This window comes from Aquarana catesbeiana, linkage group LG02, assembly GCF_042186555.1.
Source record: "Aquarana catesbeiana isolate 2022-GZ linkage group LG02, ASM4218655v1, whole genome shotgun sequence".
Taxonomy (NCBI): domain Eukaryota; kingdom Metazoa; phylum Chordata; class Amphibia; order Anura; family Ranidae; genus Aquarana; species Aquarana catesbeiana.
Genome location: NC_133325.1, coordinates 150456514 through 150483884, shown reverse-complemented (window position 1 = coordinate 150483884; position 27371 = coordinate 150456514). Strand labels below are relative to the sequence as shown.

Below are 27371 nucleotides of genomic sequence, written 5' to 3'. Positions count from 1 at the left end.
CAGGAAGTATAATTTAGGATAATTTGTGGTAAATGGGCAATCACACCCCAGACTCCTAATTTAAAGGGTGTGTAATACTTGGTTGAAACGCTTAAAGAGGAGCTCCAGGTTCCCCCCCAACAAATTAAAACTCTGCAGCTACAAATTCTGTAGCTGTTGATATTTAGTTTAACCCTTTCATGACTAAGCCTATTTCTGACATTTGGTGTTTACAAGTTAAAATCCGTATTTTTTGCTAGAAAATTACTTAGAGCCACCAAACATTATATATATATATATATATATATTTTAGCAGAGAATCTAGAGAATAAAATGGCGATTGTTGCAATATTTTATGTCACACGGTATTTGTGCAGCAGTGTTTTAAACGCAACTTTTTGGGAAAAGGGACACTTTCATGAATTTAAAAAAAACGAAACAGTAAAGCTAGACCAATTTTTTTGTATTATGTGAAAGATGATGTTACGCCAAGTAAATAGATACCAAACAGGTCACACTTTATAATTGCACGCACTCATGGAATGGCGACAAACTACGGTACCTTAAAATCTCCATAGGCGACACTTTAATTTTTTTATGGTTACCAGGTTAGAGTTACAGAGGAGGTCTAGTGCTAGAATTATTGCTCTCACTCTGACGAGCGCGGCAATACCTCACATGTGTGATTTGAACACCGTTTACATATGCGGGCGCAACTTCCGTATGCCTTTTCTTTGCTGCGCGAGTTAGCGGGGATGGGGGCTTCTTAAAAAAAAATGTTTTCTTATTATTTATTTTTTTATTTTTGTATTATTAAATTGTGTTTAAAAAAAAAGTTTTGATTACTTTTATTGCTGTCACAAGGAATGTTAAACATCCCTTGTGACAGTAATAGGTGGTGATAGGTACTCTTTATGGAGGGATCGGGGGTCTAAAAGACCTCCAATCCTTCCTTTGCACTTCAAAGTATTCAGATCGCCGTTTTCGGTGATTCTGAATGCTGTATATTTTTTAAAATCCGGCGCAATTGGCAGCCGAGTAAACAGGAAGTGACGTTGTGACGTTGTTTCCGTGTTTACAATCAGGGGACTGGAACAAAGTCGTTTCCGGCTTCGTGCCAGTCTGTCCCTAGCTGCTGGAAGTGGCGGATCGTGGATCAGTTCTCGCGGTGAGACGGGAGGCCCGATCAGAGCGGCGGGAGGGGGGGACATCACCTCCCGCTCCTCCAGGATAACAATCGAGTGGCTTTTAGCTGCATCGGTTGTTATCCCTGGAAAGCCGATCGCCGCTCTAAGAAACGGTACTGGGATGATGCCTGCAGCTGCGGGCATCATACTGGTATAACCCCCGAAAGCTGAGGCCGCACATCTGCGTATGCTCAGCGGGAAGGGGATGAGGACACAGCTGTCCAGGGATCCAGCAATGTCCTTACCCGACCTGATTCTTCAACATCAGCATCTGAAGTAAGGGAAACAAGTGAAGCCTTGCGACTTCTCAGCTGGTTTCCTACTGCACATGTGCGAGTCGCTCTGCACAGGTAAAATAAGTATTGAACACATCACCATTCTTCTAGGTAAATATATAACTAAAGGTGTTATTGACATGAAATGTTCACCACATGTCGATAACAACTCATGCAATCAATACATACAGTACAGAGAATCCCAAACAAATAAGTTCAGACATTAAGTTATGTGTAATAAAGTGGAATGACACAGGGAAAAAACATTGAACACGCTAACTGAAATTCATTTAATACTTCATACAAAACCCTTTGTTGGTAATGACAGCTTCAAGACGCATCCTGTATGGAGAAACTAGACGCACGCATTGCATGGGTGTGATTTTGGCCCATTCTTCCACACAGTCTTCAAATCTTGAAGGTTCCGTGGGCCTCTTCTATGATTTTTGATTTTTAGTTATTTCCATAGATTTTCTATTGGATTAAAGTCAGGTTATTGGATGGGCCATTCTAGCAGCTTTATTTTCTTTCTTTGAAACCAATTGAGAGTTTCCTTGGCTTTGTCTTTGGGATCATTGTCTTGCTGAAATGTCCCTGGTAGACGGCAGCAGATTTTTATCAAAACTGTCCTAGTACATTTTTCCATTTATACTTCCTTCAATGACATGAAATTTGCCAGTACCGTATCCTGAAAAACAGCCGCACACTATGATGTTCCCACCTCCAAACTTCACTGTTGGTATGGTATTTTTGGGGTGATGTGCAGTGCCATTTGACCTCCAAACATGGTGTATATTATGGCATCCATAGAGTTCAATTTTAGTCTCATCTGACCAGACTATATTCTCCCAGTATTTCATAGGCTTGTCTAAATGTTGTGCAGAAAACTTTAAACAAGCTTCAACATGCTTTTTCTTTAGCAATGGAGTCTTGTGTGGTGAGCGTACATTCAGGCCCTGGCGGTTGAGTGCATTACTTATTGTTTTCTTTGAAACTATTGTACCTGCTAATTCCAGGTCTTTCTGAAGCTCTCCAAGTGGTCCTTGGCTCTTGGACAACTCTTCTGATAATTCTTTTCACTCCTCTGTTAGAAATCTTGTGAGGAGCACCTGTTTGTGGCTGGTTTATGGTGAAATGATGTTCTTTCCACTTTTGGGTTATGGCACCAACAGTGCTCAATCCTTCTGTAACCAATGCCATCAGTATGTTTTGCAACAACAAGGTTGCGAAGGTCTTGAGAGAGCTCTTTGCTTTTACCCATCATGAGATGTTTTCTTGTGTGACACCTTGGTAATGAGACATCTTTTTATAGGCCATCAGTTGAGACTGAACCAGCTGTTATTAATTTGCACTGACAAGGGGCAGGATTGCTTTCTAATTACTGATAGATTTCAGCTGGTGTCTTGGCTCTCCATGCCTTTTTGCACCTCCCTTTCTTCATGTGTTCATTACTTTTTCCATGTGTCATTCCATTTTATTAGAGCTAAATTAATTTCTGAACTTGTTCGTTTTGGTTTTCTTTGTATGTATGAATCGCATGGTTTGTTACTGTAATGTGGTGAAAATTTCATGTCTATAGCACCTTTAGAAATATATTTACCTAGAAAAATGGTGACGTGTTTGATACTTATTTTACCAGCTGTGTAAATATATATAAAGATAAATAAATAGATATGTATGTATGTATATATCTGCCATTGTGGGTATCTTGGCAGCTAGAAATATATAAATGGCCCAGCTCCAGTGTAGTGAGACAGTAGACAGCTCTCTCTGCTATAGGGATAGCCTGTTCGGTTAACCGTTGAATTGAAATATGACCACTAATTCAACATCAGATCTGTCAGGGCATATAAAAGATGATATATTAGCTTGGAGGTAATGTCTGCCATCATCTACTCCTACCGTAGCAGGAAGTTATTTCATTTACTCTCATCACAGAGCAGGGGGATCCATCATTCTGGCACCTGCATAGATAGGATTTTTTCCATCACTGTGTATTTCCCACCACCTGAGAAATACACACCTCAGTCTGTGTTCTGTTATTTATCTTTGTGACAGGTCCTCCTGTACTCAGTGTTTTACATGGTCATATTCTCCTGTAATCACTGCATCAAAGTGGCATGTGGTCTGTGGGACCCATCCTTTGTTTAGAAGAGAGTTCTCTTGTCACTGTGACACGTTACTGAGACTTCAGCCTGACAATCTGCCATTATTAGTATATAAGTCTCAAAAAATACAGAAATCCACCAAAAAACTCTAAAAGACTAGTATTACTGAGTGAACTTTTTATTTGCCAAGTTTGCTGTGTGAAGTCTCTTGATGGGGGAGACACCAATCCAGTCAGTGTAAAGAGAAATGGCGAGATATAAACTTTTGTAGGATGCATCTGTGTTCAGATTCCATAAACATTGTTTTAGCAGGTTTGGTGTAAAGAAACTCAAGTGGTCTGTTAGGTCCCTTTTTTCATGGGACGTTTTGATCTACAGGGGATCTATCCGCTGATTCCCTGGTGATCAGAGCAGAGCAGGGGGTGACATCCGTATCTACACACTTTCTGCAGAGCGGACACGGACAGAGCCCGCTCTCTGCTTAATGGGCGACCGGGTGTAAACAGACTTCACTTTCCGTTTACACACGACCACTTGTAGTTCAGTCCATTTACATGGAAATTAATGTATCCCCTTACGTTTGTTTTTAGTGGACCGGAACAAACCGGAGGTAGGCGGGTGTACGTGGACACAAGTCCGTTTACACCCATTGCTCACTAGGGATGAATGAACCTTCCAGTCAGGTCTGCCTGATAAACTGACAGGCAGACCTGATCGGAACGGTCCTGTGAAAGGGGCCTAAGGGTCTCTGACCTCAACTCCAATCAACACCTTTAGTATGAATTGAAGCAAAGACTGCAAGCCAGGTCTTCTCATCCAACATCAGTCTGTGACCTTACAAATGCTCTTTTTGCTAAATGGGCACAATTTCCCACGGATTTATTTTAAAATCTTGTGGAAAGCTTTTCCAGAGGGGTAAAGCCTGTTAGCCCCCTGAGATGATGGGATCAACTTCACAATAATTTCCATGGTTTTGGAACAGGATATCTAACAAGCTCTTATGGGTGCAATGGGCAGGTTTCCTCAAACGTTTGGCCAGACATTATAAAGCTTGTCTGAGCTGTCAAAAAAATGGGGTGGGAAGCTGAAGTTACACACTGCAGAGCTCAGTGGAGAGCTCAGACAACTGATTAGAGGGAAGGGACACACCTTCCTTGACACAGCACACAGGAATAGAGCTGAGGATGTCAATTAGCAGAAGGTCCCACCCCTGTCACCATTCATTCTGATAGCAGAGGAACGAAGCAGCAGATAGAAATTACACTGAGTGCTCTTAGTAAACGCTATAGAGGGATATGTTTTGTTCATATTTCATGTCTGAGGTTTATAATCACTTTTACAAAAAAGGAGAACACCAGGTGCATGTAAACTGATACTATATAGATTTACTGATGTCATTTGTATCCTGATTGCAATTCTAGTTTTTATTCAGAAGAACAGGAAGGGCGTATCACTGACCTTTAAGGGTTAATTGCTCTTCCAGCTGTGGCCACTTATCAGATGTTGGATTGGTTCCCTGAGAAAAAGATCTACTGAAAGTCTTGCAAAGTCTGTTTCCCAGTGTAGTATCCTCTAAATTAGAGGAACATTTTATAGTGTGCCTTTGTTTCTACCTTATGAAGAATGTGCGTCTGATTACATCTGATTGTCTATAATGGGGTCTGTCTACCTGTACATGAAGGACTTTCTATTCTCCAGTCCAATTAGCAATCATTTATGCTGAACAATGACTTTCACACATCCGACAGCAGTTCTACGCATGTGCACCCTTAGCTATAGCTGCATTACGAAATCAGTGATATTTTTAGCCATGGCATATGGCTGTTATAAGTAATAAATAGGTACTTTGCCAAAAACTGTCTCCGAACCAAAAGCGTACATGTGCGAAAACTGCGTGCCTTCATTCGTACGCAGCCGAGCCCGTGACTTGTCCAAACACTTTTAAGGCATTAACTCTTTAAATGGCTATGTGGCCTGCCAAGCTCTGTAGACACATTGCCCGATGCTCCTTCTGGCAGACAACAAGTTAAAAAGCATAAAACATTTTATAGCAAAAGGATCATTCTTCCATTTCAGCCTAAAAGAAATGATTCCAGAATGTTTCTGCATGCCAAGATTGCATGCTGGTGTATTATTCTGCTTCCACAGCTTGTGTATAGTTTGAGAATGAATTAAAATGCTGGTCCAAGTAAAAGTGATAACTCAGTTTTGGCTGGATGCTGGTCCATTCAGTCCTTTAGTGGATTTTCAGGACATTTGGGGACCCCAGCTGTGAAATCTTGCCCAAATGTTTTATTTCTGGCCCCTGCCTCGTTCTGGATTTTACTATACACAGAGCAATGTTAAACTCAACATCTCATCATTTTTAAAAATTATATTTAAAGTTTTCAACTGTGATTTTTTGGTGTGAATTCCAAGATCCAGTTACATAGGAAATAATTGGAACCTTACCTTCATGTGCAACAGGATCATAGAACTGTATATGTCCAGTATGGCATTGCAGCTATCTTGCTTTTACACTGAATGTAGCGACGTAACTGACAGCATGCTGGCGAATGTACTTGTATCAATTGTAACCTCTTACATTACTGTTAAGGGCCCTTTCACGCTGATAGCAAATGCATTTTTGTTCCTTTTTTGGTACATTTTCTGGTTGCCTGACACCCTGCATGCACGTGTGAAACATGGACATGGGACTCAAAAAGCCACCAAAAACAATTTTTTTAGGCTTTTCCCATTCATTTCAACCAAGATGTGTTTTTTGTGCACTTTTTAACCCCTTGGCGTCAGCTGCCGCCGGCGTCTTAAGGGGTTTGTTGTGCCTGGAGGCGGGGTGTGGCTTATGGCCACGTGGCCGCCATGATTGGCTGTCACAGTGGTCACATGATCTGAAAAGTCCCGATTGCAAGCAGCAGTCGGGGACTTTCCATGTGCCGCGGGGAGCATGCAAAGCACGCGCTCTTGGCACAACACTGTTGGCGCTATTGCACGCAAATTTTGTGCCCGCTGTACGCCAAGGGCCGGCTGCGAGAGGCCACATATTTGCGTGCGTTCGGCGACAACTAGTTAAACATGAACCAAAAATGCAGCATGCAGGACTTTTAAAAACGCACTGCACCAGCAGCGCAGTAGTGTGAAGAGTTCCATAGGCTTTACTATTTTTCTTTGCGGTAGAGACAGGGGTGTTGTAGACAACCTTTTAGGACCCTATCACAGTTACCTGCCATGACACACACAGAAAACAGTAGTTTTCTGTGTGTCATGTTCAGACCAGAACACAGTGTTTCTCTGCGTTCCAGAGCAGTGCAATATTTTGCAACGTGTTTGCATAGTATTGTACCACTATGCATGGTTCCACATGTCACCGCACAGCAAGAGCAGTGCACTTTGCTGCTGTGCAGTGACATAAATGGTGTGTCACTTTGTAAACTTCTAATAAAGTAAAAAAAAAGGGAGCTGTGTGATGCTATAAAACTTCCCCTTCCTCCCAATATAAATCCCCTCTCCCACCATAAATCTTAGCTCCCCTCATCCCCCCTCTCAGCTCAAATGCCCCCCCCATTCCCCGCTCCTAGCACAAACCCCCCCCCCCCCAAAAAAAAAGAAACCCACCCTCCTAGCACAAATTCTCTCCCCCCCAAATCTCCCCTCTTAGTACAAATCCCCACCCTTTGAAGCACAAATCCTCCCCCCGGGCAAATCACCCTCCTAGCACAATTCCCCCACCCCTTGCCCCCTTTTAGCAAAAATCCTTTCCCCTCCCGCTCTGCTTCCTAGCACAAACCCCCCCAATTCTTTGCTCCCCATATCACTCCTCCTAGCACAACCCCCCTCCAAGCACAAATCCCCCCCCCCTCCAAATTACCCTTCCTATCACGATTCATCTCCCCCCCCCTCTACCCAAGCACAAATCCCCTCCACCCCCCTTGTAACACAAATCCTCTTCCTCAGATGCTAAAGCAGCAGGAACTCACTTCAGGGGTAGTAACAGCAGCAGAGAGGAGGAGGACGCCAGGAGGAGGTGATCTCCCCCCTCCAGCTTCTCCCTCCTTTAGGTATACAGGAGTTGATATAGGAACTCTGTCAGATCAGGACTGTGCAGGGTTTGATTACCTTCAAACCCTTGCAGATGAAAGGGATACCCCATTCTTGCACAGCCAGGCACACCAAGTCTTCACAAGCACCCAGAGTCAGAGAACAGCCCGTGGCTTTTTTTTTGTTATTTATTAGAGGGTTAATAACTTGGATAGGGATGGGAAGTTATGGGATGTCCATGTGACTTCAACAAACTTCAGGGACAACTTCCTATATACAGTCTATATACAGTCCCTTCTCCTCTTTCCTCCTGCACAGCTCCAGCTAAATCACTCTTGAGATGATCTGACAGGCTCCCAGTCAGATTTAGCAACAGCTCATTACAGGCAGGAATTTGCAGCCCCTTTATGTGTAGCTCAGATATAGTGAAACAGCATGTAACTTCTCTTCTGTGGCCACTGATCCCTGCACCATCTCTTCAGGCACTGCCAACTTACCTGGCTGCAGCTGCCCCTTTCACTAGACCTCCTGGCTGCCTCTTTACACCAGTCCACCCGACTGACTCTTCACCAGCCCACCCGGCTGGCTCTTCCCCAGCCCACCAGGCAGACTCTCAGGAGACCTCTCAGGGAAAGGACTGAAGACTTAAGCACTCCGCTGTCTTCAAGGGAGACTGGCTACATGTGACAGTCTCTTCCCCCCTTTGTTAGTCTCAGGGCCGTCTTTAAGGCAGGGCAAAAGGGCCAACTGCCCTGGCCCTGTCATTGTTGTGGGGCCCAAAGCAGCTGCCTCATGCTTGCCAACTATCCTGGTTTAAATTCCCTTGTCCCATGAACTTTAGTCCTGTGATGTGTCCAATATCTCAGCGTGAAGTGAATGCTGCCCAGATCTGCCCTATTGTTGTGTACAGATGACTCACCTGCAGACCCTGTGTTTACATGTAAATAACCGGCATTGATATGTAAATAGCGGCGGCATTCATATGCACATATCGGCGGCATTGATATATAAATAAAGGCGGCATTTATATGTATATCTTGACCCCCTGAGGTCATATCCACGATCACCTATACTGACTGCTGCCCACTGGGGAGGTAAAGGGGCATGCCTGAAAGTCCTACCTGCAACTGCGTCAATCCTAACATCAGCCTGTTCTGCAAAGGCTTGGTGTAGAATCCTTTCATTCACACTAGTGGCCAGTGTGAATGTTCGCCTTACATTAGTGGTCAGTGTAAATCCCTCCTTACATTGGTGGTTACTCTGAATGCTTCTATTACATTAATGGTCAGTGTAAACCCCTATTACATTAGTGGTCAGTGTAAACCCCTATTACATTGGTGGCCAGTGTTGAAACTCCTCTCTATATTGAAAGTCGGTAAAAAAAAATCAGCATTGCCACTGATTACTCCCTACCCTCCACCCCAGCACTGCCACTGATCCCAGGAGTTCTAGGATCTCTAGGAGTGTCCATGGTGTGCAGGCAGTGAGGAAATTATGTGCTGTAACCTCTAGCAACTAATCAGTGAGCCGTAATATGTGCTGTAACCTCTAGCAACCAGTCAGTAAGTGGTAATGATATGCTGTAACCTCTGGCAACCAATCGCAATCACTGTCTGATCTGATACAGTAAACCGATTTTGAGTCGGCTTATTGTCTCAGAGCAGGTGGAGAGCAAAATTGCATGAAAGAGGAGGCCCAAGAATTTTTTTCGCCCAGGGTCCAATCAATATTAAAGATGGCCCTGGTTAGTCACAGTGCTGCACTACTCACTCTGTCCTCGCTTGCTCCCGTGCCTCCAGGAAGACTTCCTCCTCTGTGTTTTAGCAGGATCCTTCCAGCACCTGAGCTTCTGCCTGAGCCTCAGCCCAAGGCAGGACATCCCCCCAAGACTAGGGGGCACCCTTGAGTCCACTGACAGCCTCCTCAACACTTTATCTCCATCATCCACCCGACTGCCCATGCTATCATGGCCCATGCCTATTCATGAAGTTATCTTAGCTCCCTGCCAGCCCACTGCTGAGGATTGGCCAAGGCTCCATAAATATTCAAGGTAGCTCCTCCTAACCCCCGCCGTCTAATTCTATAAGATTCCCCAGCCTTCTAGACCAGGGAGAGGCGCCAGAGAGCTGCCAGGATAAGTCATCCAGCCCTGAACTCTAATAAACCCTGACCCAATTAAGACTCTCACCAGCTTAACTGTGAGTCAGAGTATGGTTTGCCTACACTTACTTCTAGCACACACTAGACTGGGTGCTACACAGGGATTATAATCTTCCTTTACTCGAAAATGGAATAAAAAAGTTTGCCTTTAGTTCTACTTGAATGTGTCGGAAGTAAAAAGGTTGTTTTTTTTTATCTCACAAGAATAAAATTATAGAACATTGTATGTTCCTTAGTAAAAGCTCTAGCAAAAAATGTTCAATCCCATTGTTTAAAAAGAAAATAGAACTCCCTTTATGTAATTTACAAGGATGGCTGGAACAGAACTAGCTGGAATGTCCTCCAGTTGATACTTCAGTAACCAAGGGATTAGAGCACATTGCCAGCAGGGACTGAAGCCATGCGCAGCCAATGTGGCTTTGTCTTTGGTTTCATTAGCCATTAAAGTTTTACAAGGTTATGGAGGCATATGAGGTTTCTCATCATCCAGTGCTGGATCACAATTCATGCTCTAGTGCAGTTCTATGCACTGTTGTTGGTACATATGAGTGTCGGTAGGCTGGAGCCAGTGTTTTCTGGAAGAGATTTTAGACAGCTGTCATAAGCCCCTGGGAAGGTTTGTTATTACATTTATTGCTGTGTCATCTGTGCCAAATGTATGCTCTAATGTTTAGAATAAAACAAATAGCACTAAGAAACGGATTTCCATCGTCATAATTGTATGCATTTGTACTCGAATACTTTAAGGACACAAATCATCTAACCACCTTAGTAAAAGCTTTTTTAACTGAAGAATAAATACAGGTAAATCCATCTACATTAACAGTAATATTGTTGATCGAAAAAGAAAACTGTAGTTTAATTTGTGCTCTGTTTAATAACCTCTAACCAATCTTTCTATTAAATTCCTATCTGTTTTCATGTGGGAGCCCAGCCAATACATGTGTTGTTTTGGACAGAGAAGGGGGAGATTTAAAGTGGTTGCAAAAGTGAAGTGGCTGGCATCAGATGATACACAAAGAAAAAACAAATCTTCATACAGAAGTTGTACCTGTTTATCTGCAGCCCTCTCTTATCCAGAGCTGTTTAAAGTGCAGAATTTATACAGCTTATCTGAGCTTTCAGAAAGCAGGGGTGGGGAGCTGAAGTTATACTCTGCAGAGTTCAGTGAGTGCTGATTGAAAGGAAGGGACATGCCCCCTTCACACAGCACACAGGAACCGAGCTAAGGCTGTCACTCACAGGCTGTGTCCTGGAGATCCCTCCCCTGTTACCTTTTTAGCTCTTGATGTCAGGAAAATTTGTCAGAAGTGGCTCATGCAGATAGCAGAGGAACAAGTCAGCAGGCAGAAATCACACTAAGCCTGGGTTCACACTAGATGCGGCGCAAGTTCACAGCGAATACTTGTGGACGCCCATGCGATCCGATTCTGGTGTGGACAAAAAAAGGGTCCTGCATCAGTTTGGTGCGAATGTGGTGCGATTTAATCCATGGCTCAAATCGCACCCCAGAGACAACGCATGTAATTTGCACAGGAATGTGCTGCAATTCCTGTGTGAATTACATGCGGTGTCTCGGACAGCAGCAGTGTGAATCCAGGCTTAGTGCTTTGGATTGAGACCAGTTTAGAAGTATATGCTTTGTTCATATTTCATGTCCACTTTAAGCCTTCCATACAATGTCTGGATTGCATTCAGTTCCTGATGAACCCGCAAAAAATTCCTCTTCATGGGTGGCCCTGTTGACTTCCTCCTACCCAATAACATTCTATTGAAAAGTTGATAGAGAAGGGCTGCATCAAGTTAGATGCAGCTGCCATTTGGGTATTTCTAGGCAGGAGCCTAGGCCTAGTGGATGTCAAGGGGACCCAGCTACATCCTTCATTCTCCTGCAGTACACTAGAAGAATATCACAATTAGTCAAAGCTGTGCACCCTCTCACTTCACAAGCTAGGATGCACTTGTGGGCACTTGGTTTCAGATGGGACATGACAGTACAGACAATTGTAAATAAATATATGTGTATGCGGTAAAGGCTATAAATACGTGAACAAAGAATATAATAAATCTATACAATATTAAAAATTATTATAAATTATAAACAGTGTCACACACCTGTGAAGAAAGTGACTATAATTCCACAATTGAATATATGAAAAATGGTAACATGCACCATGCAAAAAAATGTGAGAAAAAAAAAAAAAAAAAATCCTTTAAATGATTAAAAAAAATATATAAGTGCTACTTGATAAATAAAGTGTCCGAAACCAATTCATACAAATGAATATATCTCAGTCCAAGCCATTCATAAGAGTATATAAATCAAAGTGCACAATAGCACTATTGTGCACTTTGATTTATATACTCTTATGAATGGCTTGGACTGAGATATATTCATTTGTATGAATTGGTTTCGGACACTTTATTTATCAAGTAGCACTTATATATATTTTTTTAATCATTTAAAGGATTTTTTTTTTCTCACATTTTTTTGCATGGTGCATGTTACCATTTTTCATATATTCAATTGTGGATTATAGTCACTTTCTTCACAGGTGTGTGACACTGTTTATAATTTATAATAATTTTTAATATTGTATAGATTTATTATATTCTTTGTTCACGTATTTATAGCCTTTAGCGCATACACATATATTTATTTATTTTTGGCATATACACGGTATGGAACGTGGTTAGTGTGTGCAGCTGAATTAGGTTCATTTATTCACACTGAAGGCATTAACCCATTTGTGGCTCACAAGATTTTAGCACTATTTTTGAGTACAGACAATTGGGTTGATTTGCTAAAACTGGAGAGTGCAAACCTCTCCGAACCTGGTGCAGCTCTGCATAGAAACCAATCATCTTCCAATTTTTTGTCAAAGCTTAAAGTGGTTGTAAACCCTCACATATACCCAGTGAAGTGAACAGCCTCAGATGATACATAGAGATTAAACAAATCCTCCTACGTAGGTTTTACTTGCAGTCTTTTCTTCCCTACACTTCTTCAAAAGGGCAGATCATGTTAAAAATATTTCTTCATCTGTCAGGAGCACAGAGGAGGGGGCGGAGAGGCTGCAGTTACAGTGTGTGAGAGCTGATTGGAGGAAAGGAACACGCCCCCCTCCACACAGCAGAAGAACTGTTTTCCAAATAGACAAGCTCCGTTCTGAGCTCTCCCTCCCGACACAATTTTATTTATTTTTTTTCTTGTTCAAACAGTTTGTTTATTTGCAGAAATGGACAAGATACAGTAAAACATGTCACAGGTAGACACAAATTTATCTCATGTGTTAGTAAAACTTGTCAGAAGAGACTCATGCTGATAACAGAGGAATGAAGCACCAGAGAGAAATTACACTTAAAGCTTTGGAGAGAGATAAGTAAACACTACAGATATATGTGCTTTGCTCAGATTACAAGACTGAGGGTTACAACCACTTTAATTGAACAAGCTAAAGTTAGAAGCTGATTGGCAACCATGCTGCACCAGATTTTGCACTCTCCAGTTTTAGTAAATCAACCCCAATGTATCTTGGGACCATCACAGTACAGACAATGCAATCGGGGTGGCCTCTACATGCTGTTTCCACCCTTATCAATGTCAATTAAATGGATGGGTTGTTCAAAGTCCCTAGCTTACCTAGGATCCCATTCTGCCTTATTCCATGCCTGAGAGTATGAATGGTTAAACCACTGTAAGGGTTTTTTTTTCTGTCGGTGTCCTATTGGGAAATTTTCCCATCACTTCCTGTTTCAGAAGACATGACAGGTAGTGGGTGGAAATTTCCCAAACTGCCACAGTTATCACCAAAACGAGTGTTCCCATTGGAAAACTGAACATTTCTTCTCAACTCCTGTTTTGGTGACCGCCATAAATTGTGAGATTTCTCATCACTTTTTGTCCCTATGACACTAGGAAAAATTGACCAATTAGGGAGACAGACAACAGTAAAATCCTTAAAGGGAACCTAGCTACTCCCTAAACCATCTCCCTTCACAGTGTTTAGTCCACAAAATGAGTGCATTCACTGTCCATTAATCATGGAACAACAGTTCCTGAGCATTTCACATGAATTATGTTTTGTACTGCTGAAGGCAACTTCCTGCCAAAATCTCCAAACCGAATGTCTCCACTTCTATATTATGAACATTGTGTAGACTTCCTATCTCTCTTCAGGGAAAAGCTATGTTAGGTCAGCTCAGGGGGAGGTGAAGCTTTGCTTCGGCACATATGGGTGGTGTGGCAGGCCAGAAGATTTGTAGTCAGTGTTTTTGCAGAAGCATCTGATTTCTAGTTTATTTGTTAGTGTTCTGCATTCTTTCTTCCTCTCTCTCAGCCAGGCTAAGCAGCTCATTCTGCTTCATATCAAATCCTGTGACTCGGAGATACCACACCATGGTGGCCTTAACCCACCAGCACCCAACTCGAGCTCTGGTTTTCTGAGCCTAGTGCTGACACTGCAGATGAACTTTTGCGGTGGTAAAAAGAAAACCTCTCCATTTCAGCCATGCTTATCATTCCAGCCCAGGAAATCACCTCCTTTTTTTTTCTCTACACTGAATTCTTTCAGCCATTACTCACTAGTAGGGATGAGCTGAACACCCCCCTGTTTGGTTCGCACTAGAACATGCGAACAGGAAAAAAGTTTGTTCGAACACGCGAACATCGTTAAAGTCTATGGGACACGAACATGAATAATCAAAAGTGCTAATTTTAAAGGCTTATATGCAAGTTATATGCAAGACCCTTCAGGTCTGGTATGGATTTTAAGGGGAACCCCGTGCCAAAAAAAAAAAAAAAACAGCGTGGGGTCCCCCCAAAAATCCGTACCAGACCCTTATCCAAGCACGCAACCTGGCAGGCCGCAGGAAAAGAGGGGGGACGAGAGAGCGCCCCCCCCTCTTGAACTGTACCAGGCCACATGCCCTCAACATTGGGAGGGTGTTTTGGGGTAGCCCCCCAAAACACCTTGTCCCCATGTTGATGAGGACAAGGGCCTCATCCCCACAACCCTGGCCGGTGGTTGTGGGGGTCTGCGGGTGGGGGGCTTATCGGAATCTGGAAGCCCCCTTTAACAAGGGGACCCCCAGATCCTGGCCCCCCCATGTGAAATGGTAAGGGGCTACAAAAGTACCCCTACCATTTCACTAAAAAACTGTCAAGAATGTTAAAAATGACAAGAGACAGTTTTTGACAATTCCTTTATTTAAATGCTTCTTCTTTCTTCTTTCTTCTATCTACCTTCATCTTCTTCTTCTTCTTCTGGTTCTTCTGGCTCTTCTGGTTCTTCCTCCGGCGTTCTCGTCCAGCATCTCCTCCGCGGCGTCTTCTATCTTCTTCTCCTCAGGCCGCTCTGCACCCATGGCATGGGGGGAGGCTCCTGCTCTTCTCTTCATCTTCTTCTTCATCTTCTTCTCTGCTTTCTCTTCTTCTCGTCTTCATTTTTTTCTCCGGGCCGCTCCGCATCCATGCTGGCATGGAGGGAGGCTCCCGCTGTGTGACAGCGTCTCCTCGTCTGACGGTTCTTAAATAATGGGGGCGGGGCCACCCGGTGACCCCGCCCCCCTCTGACGCACGGGGACTTGACGGGACTTCCCTGTGACGTCACGGGGAATGCCACAGGGAATGTCCCGTGCGTCAGAAGGGGGCGGGGTCACCGGGTGGCCTCGCCCCCCGTTATTTAAGAACCGTCAGACAAGGAGACGCCGTCACACAGCAGCAGCCTCCCTCCATGCCAGCATGGATGCGGAGCGGCCCGGAGAAGAAGATGAAGAAGAGAGAAAAGAAGAAGATGAAGAAGAAGATGAAGAAGAGAAGAAGATGAAGAGAAGAGCGGTAGCCTCCCCCCATGCCATGGGTGCGGAGCGGCCCGAGGAGAAGAAGATAGAAGACGCCGCGGAGGAGATGCTGGACGAGAACGCCGGAGGAAGAACCAGAAGAGCCAGAAGAACCAGAAGAAGAAGAAGATGAAGGAAGATAGAAGAAAGAAGAAAGAAGAAGCATTTAAATAAAGGAATTGTCAAAAACTGTCTCTTGTCATTTTTAACATTTTTGACAGTTTTTTAGTGAAATGATAGGGGTACTTTTGTACTCCCTTACCATTTCACACAGGGGGGGGCGGGATCTGGGGGTCCCCTTGTTAAAGGTGGCTTCCAGATTCCGATAAGCCCCCCACCGGCAGACCCCCACAACCACCGGCCAGGGTTGTGGGGATGAGGCCCTTGTCCTCATCAACATGGGGACAAGGTGTTTTGGGGGGCTACCCCAAAGCACCCTCCCAATGTTGAGGGCATGTGGCCTTGTACGGTTCAGGAGGGGGGGCGCTCTCTCGTCCCCCTCTCTTTTCCTGCGGCCTGCCAGGTTGCGTGCTCGGATAAGGGTCTGGTATGGATATTTGGCGGGACCCCACGCCATTTTTCTTTTTTTTTTTTGGCGTGGGGTTCCCCTTAAAATCCATACCAGACCTGAAGGGTCTGGTATGGAATTTAGGGGGACCCCCACGTCATTTTTTTTTTTTATTTTGGCCGGGGTTCCCCTTAATATCCATACCAGACCTGAAGGGCCTGGTATGGAATTTAGGGGGACCCCCACGTCATTTTTTTTTTAAATTTTGGTTTGGGGTTCCACAGGGGAACTCCCAGGCCATTTTTATCAATGAACTTTTATGTGTATTGTCGGACTGGCAATGCAATAGCCGCGAGTACTTTTAAATGGCTTTTTTCCTTCGAAATGTCATTTTGCTGTCAGACTGTTCTAAACACAGGAAACATGCGCCCCTTTACAGGCATACTATAGACACCCCCCAGCTATGAAATTTAAAGGGATATTACACTTTTATTGTTTGACTTTAAGCATTATTAAAATCACTGTTCCTGAAAAAACTGCCGTTTTTAAAACTTTTTTTTGCATTGATCCATGTCCCCTGGGGCAGGACCTGGGTCCTCAAACAATTTTTATGACAATAACTTGCATATAAGCCTTTAAAATTAGCACTTTTGATTTCTCCCATAGACTTTTAAAGGGTGTTCCGCGGCATTCGAATTTGCCGCGAACACCCCAAATTGTTCGCTGTTCGGCGAACTTGCGAACAGCCAATGTTCGAGTCGAACATGAGTTCGTCTCGAACTCGAAGCTCATCCCTACTCACTAGTATGGCATTGTGTTTTCTGTCTGGCACAACATCCACAAATATTCTCTATATAAACACCCGTAACTATTCACTTTCCTTAATATCTTATGCCCTGTACACACGATAGGATTGTCGGACATTCCAAACGTCAAGAACACGGTGATGTACAACACGTACGATGAGCCGAGAAAAATGAAGTTCAATAGCCAGTGCGGCTCTTCTGCTTGATTCCGAGCATGCGTGGAGCTTTGTGTGTCGGAATTGGGTACACACAATTGGAATTTCCGACAACGAATTTTGTTGTCGGAAAATTTGAGAACCAGCTCTCAAATTTTGTGTGACGGAAATTCCAATGGAAAATGTCCGATGGAGTGTACACATGGTCGGAATTTCCGACAACAAGCTCCCATAGAACATTTTCCGTCGGAAAATCCTATCGTGTGTACGGGGCAATAGGCTGTAAGCTCTAAGCTCTGATTCCTACTGTATTAAAGTGTATTGTATTTGTACTGTCTACCCTCAAGTTGTAAAGCACTGCGTAAACTGTTGGCGCTTTATAAATCCTGTATAATAATAATAATAACCCTCCATCAGCCTTTGCTTTATCGCTTGAATTAAAATTGCTCAGCTAACTTTCTGTTAAGGGAAGAAAAGTGTATATTGCTCGGCGTTAATATAGAAATATAACAGCAGCTCTACTTCAAGGTGTATGACGCCACACACTCCATGGAAAAAATGACACATACCTGGAACAAAAAGCACACGGAGAGAAGAAACATTAGGAACAGAGTCCTTGCTCTGAAGAGCTTTTAGTCTAAACAGGAAATTGTATTTTACACCTACAAATAGAAATGAAGTACACTATAAAGTTTGTAAAGCAAGCTCAATAGTGTTCACAGTAGTAGCTAATAGGTGTCCTCAAAGAAGAGCTGCGCTAAGATTTGTATGTAAATTATCACATAACATTACCCCATTATCACTGTAGAAAAACTACAACCTTTTACTCTGAACAATCTTACTTAAACTTATTTATTTATTTAACAAACATGTTATTTTTACCTGCTCTCAGCAGTGGTTTTGCATAAAGCAGCCCCAATCCTCCTCTTTTCAAGTCTGCTGGTGCTCCTGGCTCTTTCCTTCTGGCCCCCATAGCAAGTCACTTGCTATAGGTGTGTGCAGGGGGGGTGCCAGGTGATCACTCTGTGCGGTGCTGACTCCTCCTTCTGACCGGGCTTTCCCCCATGTTGCACCCCCCCCCCCCCCACAGTGTTGCTGGCTTCCCTCTTCCTCCCCCAGCTGCTGCAGGGGATGTTTCAGGATGGAGAGTGAAGGAAAAGACTAGTCAATATGTCATTTATTGGCCCCTTCCTTTTCCAAATGAACACAGTGAATACGCTCACTCACTGTGTTCATTAATAACTGAAGCATAGTAAACTGTATTTATTATGCTTCAGTTTGTGCATGAACAGGAAGCTGCTCAGCACAGAGCACTTCCCATTTATTCACTGTCCAGTGAAGCTGAGACTGCAGAGAAAGGCATGTGTGTTTGAGCTTTGGGGTGCACAACCTAAAGCAATAGGTTGCGCACACCTATGCTGCTTAATATGGGGGCACTCGTGCATGCTTGCTCCCAAGCCCTTCCCCGCTCCCTCCTCACTGGCTATGATTGAACCCGCTGCTGTGTCTGAACCAATGAGGATGGAGAAAGCCTCTGCTCTCATTCACATTGCTGGATGGAAATCAGGCTCAGGTAAGGGGAGCTGGGGGAGGAGCTGCATCCTGAAGGTTTTTTTTTTACCTTAAGGCAGAGAATGCTTTAAGGTAAAAAACTTTGTACCTTTATAACCACTTTACCTGCTCTATGCACATGGTTATTTATTTATTTTTTTCCCTCAGGCACTAATCTTTCATAAAAGTGTCCCAAGCAACAGATTCACCACTGGGTCACCTTTAGAAGCAGCGGGAAAGGTCACCCCCCCCCCCCCATGCTGCTTTCTGGTGGTTTTCGGGCTTACCAGGCGGATGTGGAAGACCGAAAACCGATCCAGCGCTGAGGAGAGATGAGAGAAGGAAAGATTGCCTCCGTTCATCTCTATGCCCTAGGAGGACTGGAGTGACGTCATGATGTCACTTTCGGTTCCGGCTACATGTAAACAAGGCCATTTTTTTTTTAACGCAAAAGATCTTTTTATTTTGGATCTTTTGCTTTTAAGGGTAGAGGAGAGATTTGGGGTCTTATAGACCCCAGATCTCTCTATAAAGAGGACCTTTTATGCTGTATTTATCGCAAGGAATGTTTACTTTCCTTGCGATAACAAGAAAAGTGATCAAAACATTTTTTTTAAAGGCACAATGTAAAAATTCAAAAAATGTAAGTAAAGAACACTATTTTTTGAAAGCATCCCCGTGCACTCGCACGCAGTGGTACATAGGTACATAGTCACACCCACATATGTAAATGGTGTTCACACCACACATGTGAGGTATCGCCACAAACATCTGAACGAGAACAATAATTCTAGCACTAGACCTCCTCTGCAACTCCAAACTGGTAACCTGTAGCAATTTTTAAAGCATCGCCTATGGAGATTTTTAAGTATCGTAGTTTGGCGTCCTTCCACGAGCGCATGCAATTTTAAAGCATGACATGTTAGATATCTATTCACTCAACATAACATCAGTTTCATATTATACAAAAAACTGGGGTATATATTATGTCTTTTTGAAATTCATTAGAGTGTATTTCTTCCAAAAAAATTGCGTTCGAAAAACCGCTGAGCAAAAACCATGTGACATAAAAAATTGCAACAACTGCCATTGTATTCTCTAGGGTCTCTGCTAAAACAATATAATTTTCTAGCAAAAAATACAAATTTTTACTTGTAAACAACAAGTGTCAGAAAAAGACTTGGTCAGCATATGGTTTGGTTTGTGGTGCTCAGATGCAGTGCAGAGTTGTTTTTTCCGCCTGTAGTTTATCAAAATAGTTTTATAAGCAAAATAAGAAATGAGGACATTTTATAATAAAGGTTAATGAAATCAGCTTGTTTCCTAAACTCTGTAGTGTATTCCTGCTTCAATTATTACTAAAAATGTTTATTCATACAAATAATCTGTTCCAGGCAGTGTGGGAATCAGAATGGAGGTCCCATAGAAAGAACCTGCATGCAATTTTATAGCGCATTCAAACTAGAGCCTCAGAACTGCGTGAGATGAAAGACACACACTGAGCCACTATGCTGAACGTTGATATGCATTCACTGTCCTGCCAAGGCACAGCACATGCTTCATTTCTTTGCCCCTCTCCAACAAGGCCACCTTAGGCTTATAGAGAGATTTCCTCTATGGGTAAAGTGTTTTGTCAGCCTCCCATCTCTGCACAACTCAGGAGCATACTAGTCTCTTCAGGAAACTTTTACTAGAGGTTAAGTTATGCGTTAATACTGGGCTGATTACTTGTGCCATTTCCTTTTGACATATTGAATGGAAGGTGACACAAGGCAGAAGTGGCGGAGCCATTAGTTGGGTGCATGCCCTATATAAATGTCAGAGTGGAGGCTATGAGCTCAGGGAGAGGCACCTCGCAGTGTTTGCTTTGGCCAAGTCTCAGGTCTTGGAATCCCTTTCAGGTCACAGCACGCTCTTCTCATTTCCCGCATACACCCATGTAAAGGGCTCATTGAAGCCTCCCTGCGTGATATGAATTCAGAATCAGCCTTTGTGTCCCAACACACACTGGGAACCTATATATCAAATGCCTGAAATTCTGAGTAAAAATAGCACTAGATACATCACACAATAAAAGTGCTTTGAAAGCAATGTTTCTTTTTTTGCTTTTGAGATGTTGCTATTTTTACCAGAGGCTGGAAAGTTTCTGTGGAGCCAGAGACAGGCCCGTTCCCCTTAGCACTGGGATAGATCAGTTCTGTTCGCTTGTTATTTTTTCTAGCACACGGATTAATATGTTGGCGTTTGACTTGTAAATGATAATAAGTTTTAGAGTGTGTCTTGGCCTTGTGTTCACCCACATGGTTCCACTTATCAGGCCCTCGGTTTTCCCTTTTCTCATGTGGTGTGTGCTCTGACAGACCATACCAGTTTATCAGCTCATTATAAAGTGCAGTTACCTCTGTAAGGAATGTTCATACAGCTGCTAAGCTATTGTTATTAGGCAGCAATCAGAAGGCCATTAACATATTTTGGTTATATTACTATAATGGAAGAAATAATGGTCTGGACACTTTCTACAACATGTGTCAAACACAAGGCCCATGGGTTGAATCCGAACCACCAGGCTATATCACGTGGCCCTCACACCCAGGGTTTTTTTTCCAGCTGGAACATGGTGGAACTCCGGTCTCTTCCTGCTAAACACAGAAGCCGCCTTCAGGGAGGAACTAGAGCTGGGCCGGATATTTTTTTAAAAGATGAGATGCGAGGAAGCTTTTTGGGGAGATGAAGGCTGTGTGTGCGGAGGTGAGGAATGGGGGAGAGTGGTGCAGAGGTCAGAGCTGAGGAGGGGTGGAAGTGAGATGTGGGCAGCCTGTGAAAGAGAGGTAAACCTTGCACATAAACCCTTCACTCTGTACACAGCGCGCTCTTGAACCCTGCATTCTGTACGTACTGCACCCCTAAAACTGCACTCTGTACATAGTGCACCCATGAACCCTGCACTTTGTATGTAGTGCTCCCCTGAACTTTGCAGTTGTATGTAACGGTCCCCTGAACTTTGTTGTATGTATATAGTGTACCCGTGAATGTTGCACTCTGTGCATAGGGCACCCCTGAAACTGCACTCTGTACATAGCGCACCCCTAAGCTCTGCATTCTGTACGTAGTGCACAACTAAAAATGCACTCTGTACATAGTGCACCCCTGAACCCTACACTATGTATGTAGAGCTCCCCTAAACTTTGCAGTATGTATGTAGCACTCCCCTGAACTTTGCTGTATGTATGTAGCATACCCATGAACTCTGCACTCTATGCATAGAGCACCCCTGAAATTGCACTCTGTACATAGCGCACCCCTGAGCTCTGCATTCTGCCACCTACACTGCAGGGAGGTACTAGAGCCGGGCCAGGTATTTTTTAAAAAGATGAGATGCGAGGAAGCTTTGGGGGGAGACAAGGGCGGTGAAGGGAGGTGTGTGCGGAGGTGAGGAATGGGGGAGGGTGGTGCAGAGGTCAGAGCTGAGGAGGAGTGGAAGTGAGATGTGGGCCGCTGTGAAAGAGAGGTAAACCTTGCACATAAACCCTAAACCCTTCACTCTGTACAAAGCGCACTCCTGAACCCTGCATTCTGTACGTAGTGCACCCCTAAAACTGCACTGTGCACCCCTGAACCCTGCAGTATGTATGTAGCGCTCCCCTAAACTTTGCAATATGTATGTAGCACTCCCCTGAACTTTGCTCTATGTATGTAGCATACTTGTGAACTCTGCACTCTGTGCATAGGGCCCCCCTGAAACTGCACTCTGTACATAGCGCACCCCTGAGCTTTGCCTTTTGTACATAGTGCACCCCTAAAACTGCACTTTGTACATAGTGCTCCCCTGAACTTTGCAGTATGTATGTAGCGCACTCATAAACTCTGCACTCTGTGTATAGGGCACCCCTGAAACTTCACGTTGTACATAGCACACCCCTGAGCTCTGCATACTCTACATACTGCATCCCTGAACTCCACACGTAAATGCATTCCTGGTATTTATTGCCCCTTTAAGATCCCCCCACTGTTCAATGCCATGGACCGGTGCACGCTGGGTCAGTAACATCACAGGGGGTGGTGCCACTCACTGATGTCGCCAGGTGGCCCCATCCCCTAGCTATTTAGGAACTATCAGACAGCAGAGCGGGCAGACGGCGACGGCCAGCATCTGCTTTTTTTTTCTGGTCAGTGGCGGCATTCATCGTGGTTGACGGTGGATCTACACTGGGGGACATTGTTTTTGTTTTTTTAAATAAAGGTATTGTCAAAAATTGTCTCTTTGTTTATTCATTTTTGACACTTTTTTTGGTGAATGGGTAGGGGGGCAATGTACCCCCTACTCATTCACATGGGGGGGAACCAGGATCTGGGGGCTCCCTTGTTAAAGGGGGCTTCCAGATTTCAATAAGCCCCCTGCCCGCATACCCCCTCAACCACTGGTCAGGGTTGGGGGGAAGAGGCCCTTGTCCCCATCAGCACCCTACCATGTTAAGGTCATGTGGCCTGGTATGGTTCATAAAGGGACGGGCGCTCACTTACCATGAGTGAAAGAAAAGTTTTTGTGTCATCATTCATGTTCTCTGAAAAATGGCCAAGAAATTATAAATTCTGCCAGGGTATGTAAACTTATGAGCACAACTGTATAACTAAAATATCTGTTTAGCTTGTTAGAAATTGTCTGCAAAGGGAAGCTCCATACATAAGTCAGGCAGTTGGGGAGATTGCAACAGAGCCTAGCGGCAAATCTCTAAGCATTGTTCTTTCTCTATGCGTGTTTTTGTATGTATGGCCACCCAAAGAACTGTGTTTCTGTATATTCTGAGTTCTCTCGTACACTTGCTCTTTGGCTCAGCCTCTCTCCAGTGCCTTGCTTACTTGATCCACAAGTGTCGGCCAGGCCTCTGCCAAGAGCTCAGCATCTATGACATAAAGTAAAAACACACCTTGCATCCCGGCCAAGAGACTTTGCACAGAATATTTAGTCACATAGCAACAATAATAAACAGTATTTCTCTGACAAGACCAGCCACATAGCATGAAGCTAATGAATGGCCGCCCCAATGCTTCTCTCAGCTACAAAAATCTATAGGGAAATTATATATGATTATAGCCTGTGGGGAGATTCCTTCCTCAGTCTCATTCATCATTTTAGTCTCCTGCTTTACCAAGAAAATGTTACCTTTACCGGCTATAAAGGGTTTACTCTGCGGATAATAAAGCTAGTGTGAACGGGCCCTAAAAGAACAGTTGTTATTTCTTCGATAATGTTTGATACGTGAAGCCTAGGTGCTGTGTGTTTACCTAAAGCTGACACTAAAATTCTACTCAAGTATGTATCTTAAATCAAAAAGTACCTTTCATTGCTCTCAGCCTCCTCCATATCCCCAATATTCTATGTTTGTTTGCTGCTGTGATTGGGCTCCCTGTTAGAGGGTGGCTACGTTCGTTCTTCATGGTCACTGTATGTAGAAATATAGTCACCCGCTCTTGCTCTCTCCCACGATGGATTAAGAGCCCTTGCACACTGGGGCGGGGGGCGGCGTCGGCGGTAAAACGCCGCTATTATTAGCGGCGTTTTACCGTCGGTATGCGGCCGCTAGCGGGGCGGTTTTACCCCCCGCTAGCGGCCGAGAAAGGGTTAAATACCACCGCAAAGCGCCTCTGCAGAGGCGCTTTGCCGGCGGTATAGCCGCGCCGTCCCATTGATTTCAATGGGCAGGAGCGATAAAGGAGCGGTATACACACCGCTCCTTCACCCGCTCCGAAGATGCTGCTAGCAGGACTTTTTTTAGAGCCCTTGCACACTGGGGTGGTTTGCAGGCGCTATTGCGCTAATAATAGCGCCTGCAAACCGCCCCGAAAGTGCCGCTGCTTTCATTCCAGTGTGCAAGCCCCGAGGGCTTGCACACTGGAGCGATGCGCTGGCAGGACGGTAAGAAAAGTCCTGCTAGCAGCATCTTCGGAGCGGTGAAGGAGCGGTGTGTATACCGCTCCTTTACCTCTCCTGCCCATTGAAATCAATGGGACGGCGCGGCTATACCGCCGGCAAAGCGCCTCTGCAGAGGCGCTTTGCGGTGGTATTTAACCCTTTCTCGGCCGCTAGCGGGGGGTAAAACTGCCCCGCTAGCGGCCGCATACCGACGGTAAAACGCCGCTAATAATAGCGGCGTTTTACCGCCGACGCCGCCCCCCGCCCCAGTGTGCAAGGGCTCTTACCGTCCTGCCAGCGCATCGCTCCAGTGTGCAAGCCCTCGGGGCTTGCACACTGGAATGAAAGTAGCGGCACTTTCGGGGCGGTTTGCAGGCGCTATTATTAGCGCAATAGCGCCTGCAAACCGCCCCAGTGTGCAAGGGCTCTTAGGATTATGAGATTTCTCATCTCATAAAAGTACCTTCTCTTGCTCTCAGCCTCCTCCACATTTCTTTTTTTTTATTTTTGTTGCTGTGAATAAACTTCCTTTTAGAGGGTGGCTACATTCTTTCTCTATGGTCCCATTTTATGCAGGAGTCACCCTCTCTTACTTGCTGTTGAGATGGACTAGGAGCAATGGACTATGGCAGTGGTCTCCAAACTGCGGCCTGGGGGCCAGATGTGGCCCTTTGTTTGCTTTTATCTGGCCCTTTTGGCATTATTTTCATCCACTAAACCAACGATGGCACATAATAACCCCCCCCCCCCACTGGTACCAATACAGGGGCACAATTTCTCCCAATGACATCAAAGATGGGGCACAATTCCTCCCAGTGACACCAACAATGGGACACAATACCTCCCAATGACATTGATAGGGTACTTTTCCTCCCACTGACACCAAAGATGGGGCTTTGTTTATTCCCACTGATGTCTGGACCTTTCCTACTCCCAATGTCCACAGTACAGCCCCCCTTAAGTTTGAAGGACAACAAACTGGCCCTTTGTTCAGAAAGTTTGAAGACCGCTGGACTATGGGATGTGTAGTGTGCATAGAGCAGTGCACATGACCACAACTAATGTGCACTGCTCATTACAAACTAATTGAGTGGAGGGGTAAAAGATGTTACAAAGAGGCTGGAAAAACATACTAAGAAATTATTTTAAGAAAATAGATTACAGGCCTATTAAGTAGTGGATGTGTATGGATTGTTTTTGGAGAATAAGGATAAGGATTGTTTAGTGTCACTTTAACTTTGGGCTTTAAACAAAACCATGAGCATTCTGTAGCTCTCATTACCCTGCAAACATATGTATGTCCCTGCAATGTCCTCCTGATGCCCTACAGAGCTCTTATGTGACCAACTTCTATAATTGTTGTCTCTGGCCAACATCCTGTACTTATCTGTTCTTTAAGAAGGTTGCCCATTTAAGAAGTGTGCCACTAGTTAGGCACGGGATGGGTGGGCCAGGGCAAGCTACTGCGGAAACTGGCCACCATTTTCTTAGCAGAACGCCCCAGTTTTATGGAGTCTAGGGTAGTGCTCTGCAGGATATCTGTGATGGCATGCTGACATAAGGTGATGCCTGCTATTTGTTAAGAGTTAAATTCTAACGAGCACGGTCCTCTGATTCCTCCCGTATTGAATTGTATTGTAACTGTACTGTTTGCCCTAACGTTAAAAAGCGCTGTGCAAACTGTTGGCGCTATATAAATCCTGTATAATAATAATAGTAATCCTGTTTCCTATCCACAATTTCACTCTGATGTGCACAGCAACAGATCATTCCTGGTCTGGCTTTACATTCAATGTAATTAAATGCAGTACACCCATTTTTACAAATACAATATATTTGCCTATAATGTTGTGTTTTGTGATACTCATGCATGTCATTTTTACTTTTTATGTAGAAAGATGTTTTGTATAGCTTTTATTATTTAAATATTTTTACAAAGAATATATTTGTAGATGCAGTGATGCTGAGCAAGGAAAAATGAAATATATAAGTCACTCCTCTGATTCATTCTTATATGTAATTTGAGCTTTGTATTTGAGCAGACTTTTTTCAGTAAAGCAGTTAATGTTAGGCTGGTAATCATGTGAAAAGGTGTCAAGTGCTCCACCTGCTGACTAAAAAAAAAGTAATGTAAATCTTAGCTGTTCATCTTCAAAACTTCCTATTTACCTACCACAAACAAAAAACATTGAAAACAGTTGTAGTCCTTTAATATGATAAATACATTTGCACTCCCTTTATGAACATGTTGAATGTTCTTTCTTTCTGACAGATCATCAGGGAAGTGAGAGCACAGACATGTGCTCATCTGAGAGTCCAGAGACCATGATCACAAATGAAACTACTGTCGCTGTTGTGTCTGGATGCCCTGAGTCCACATCTGAGGGAATCGGAGAAGAAGCAAAACCTCTTTCCTTTACTGATCCTGCCAGCAGTGGAACAAGCACATCAACTACAGAGAGTGACGATGACAGAGCAAAGAAATTACTGTACTGTGCCCTCTGCAAAGTGTCTGTAAACTCACTGTCACAACTGGAGGCCCACAATAAAGGTAAGGCCAGGAGTGTGAGAAACCATGACTATCCTTCTCAGCTCAGTGCACATACAGTATAGAAAGAGCTGATAACATACTTACTGAACATCTACCATGGGAAGGAGAAAAATAGAAACATCCTATGTAACGTGTGACCAAGGTAGAGTTTTCCAACAGGTATGCAATGTAAGGATCTACTTAAATGTACCTTTAAGATTGAACTGTACAATAAATAAAAACAAAATTGCTAGTGGGGCGGCTTTTTATTGCAAAAGAGACAAACTACGTCCCATCTGCAATAAAGGCTTCTTATCTTCCTGCT

At 44.0% G+C, this 27371-nt stretch overlaps 1 protein-coding gene across 4 annotated transcripts in view; it reads left to right on the top strand.

Moving 5' to 3' along the window:
* Positions 1-27371, top strand: part of ZNF385A (zinc finger protein 385A) — a 316674-nt gene that overhangs the window by 277615 nt on the left and 11688 nt on the right. For all 4 annotated transcript variants that reach the window (XM_073613634.1, XM_073613633.1, XM_073613632.1 and 1 more), the window contains one exon: positions 26789-27067. In XM_073613634.1, the coding sequence (XP_073469735.1) occupies positions 26789-27067 (279 nt within the window). The remainder of the gene's footprint in view (positions 1-26788; positions 27068-27371) is intronic.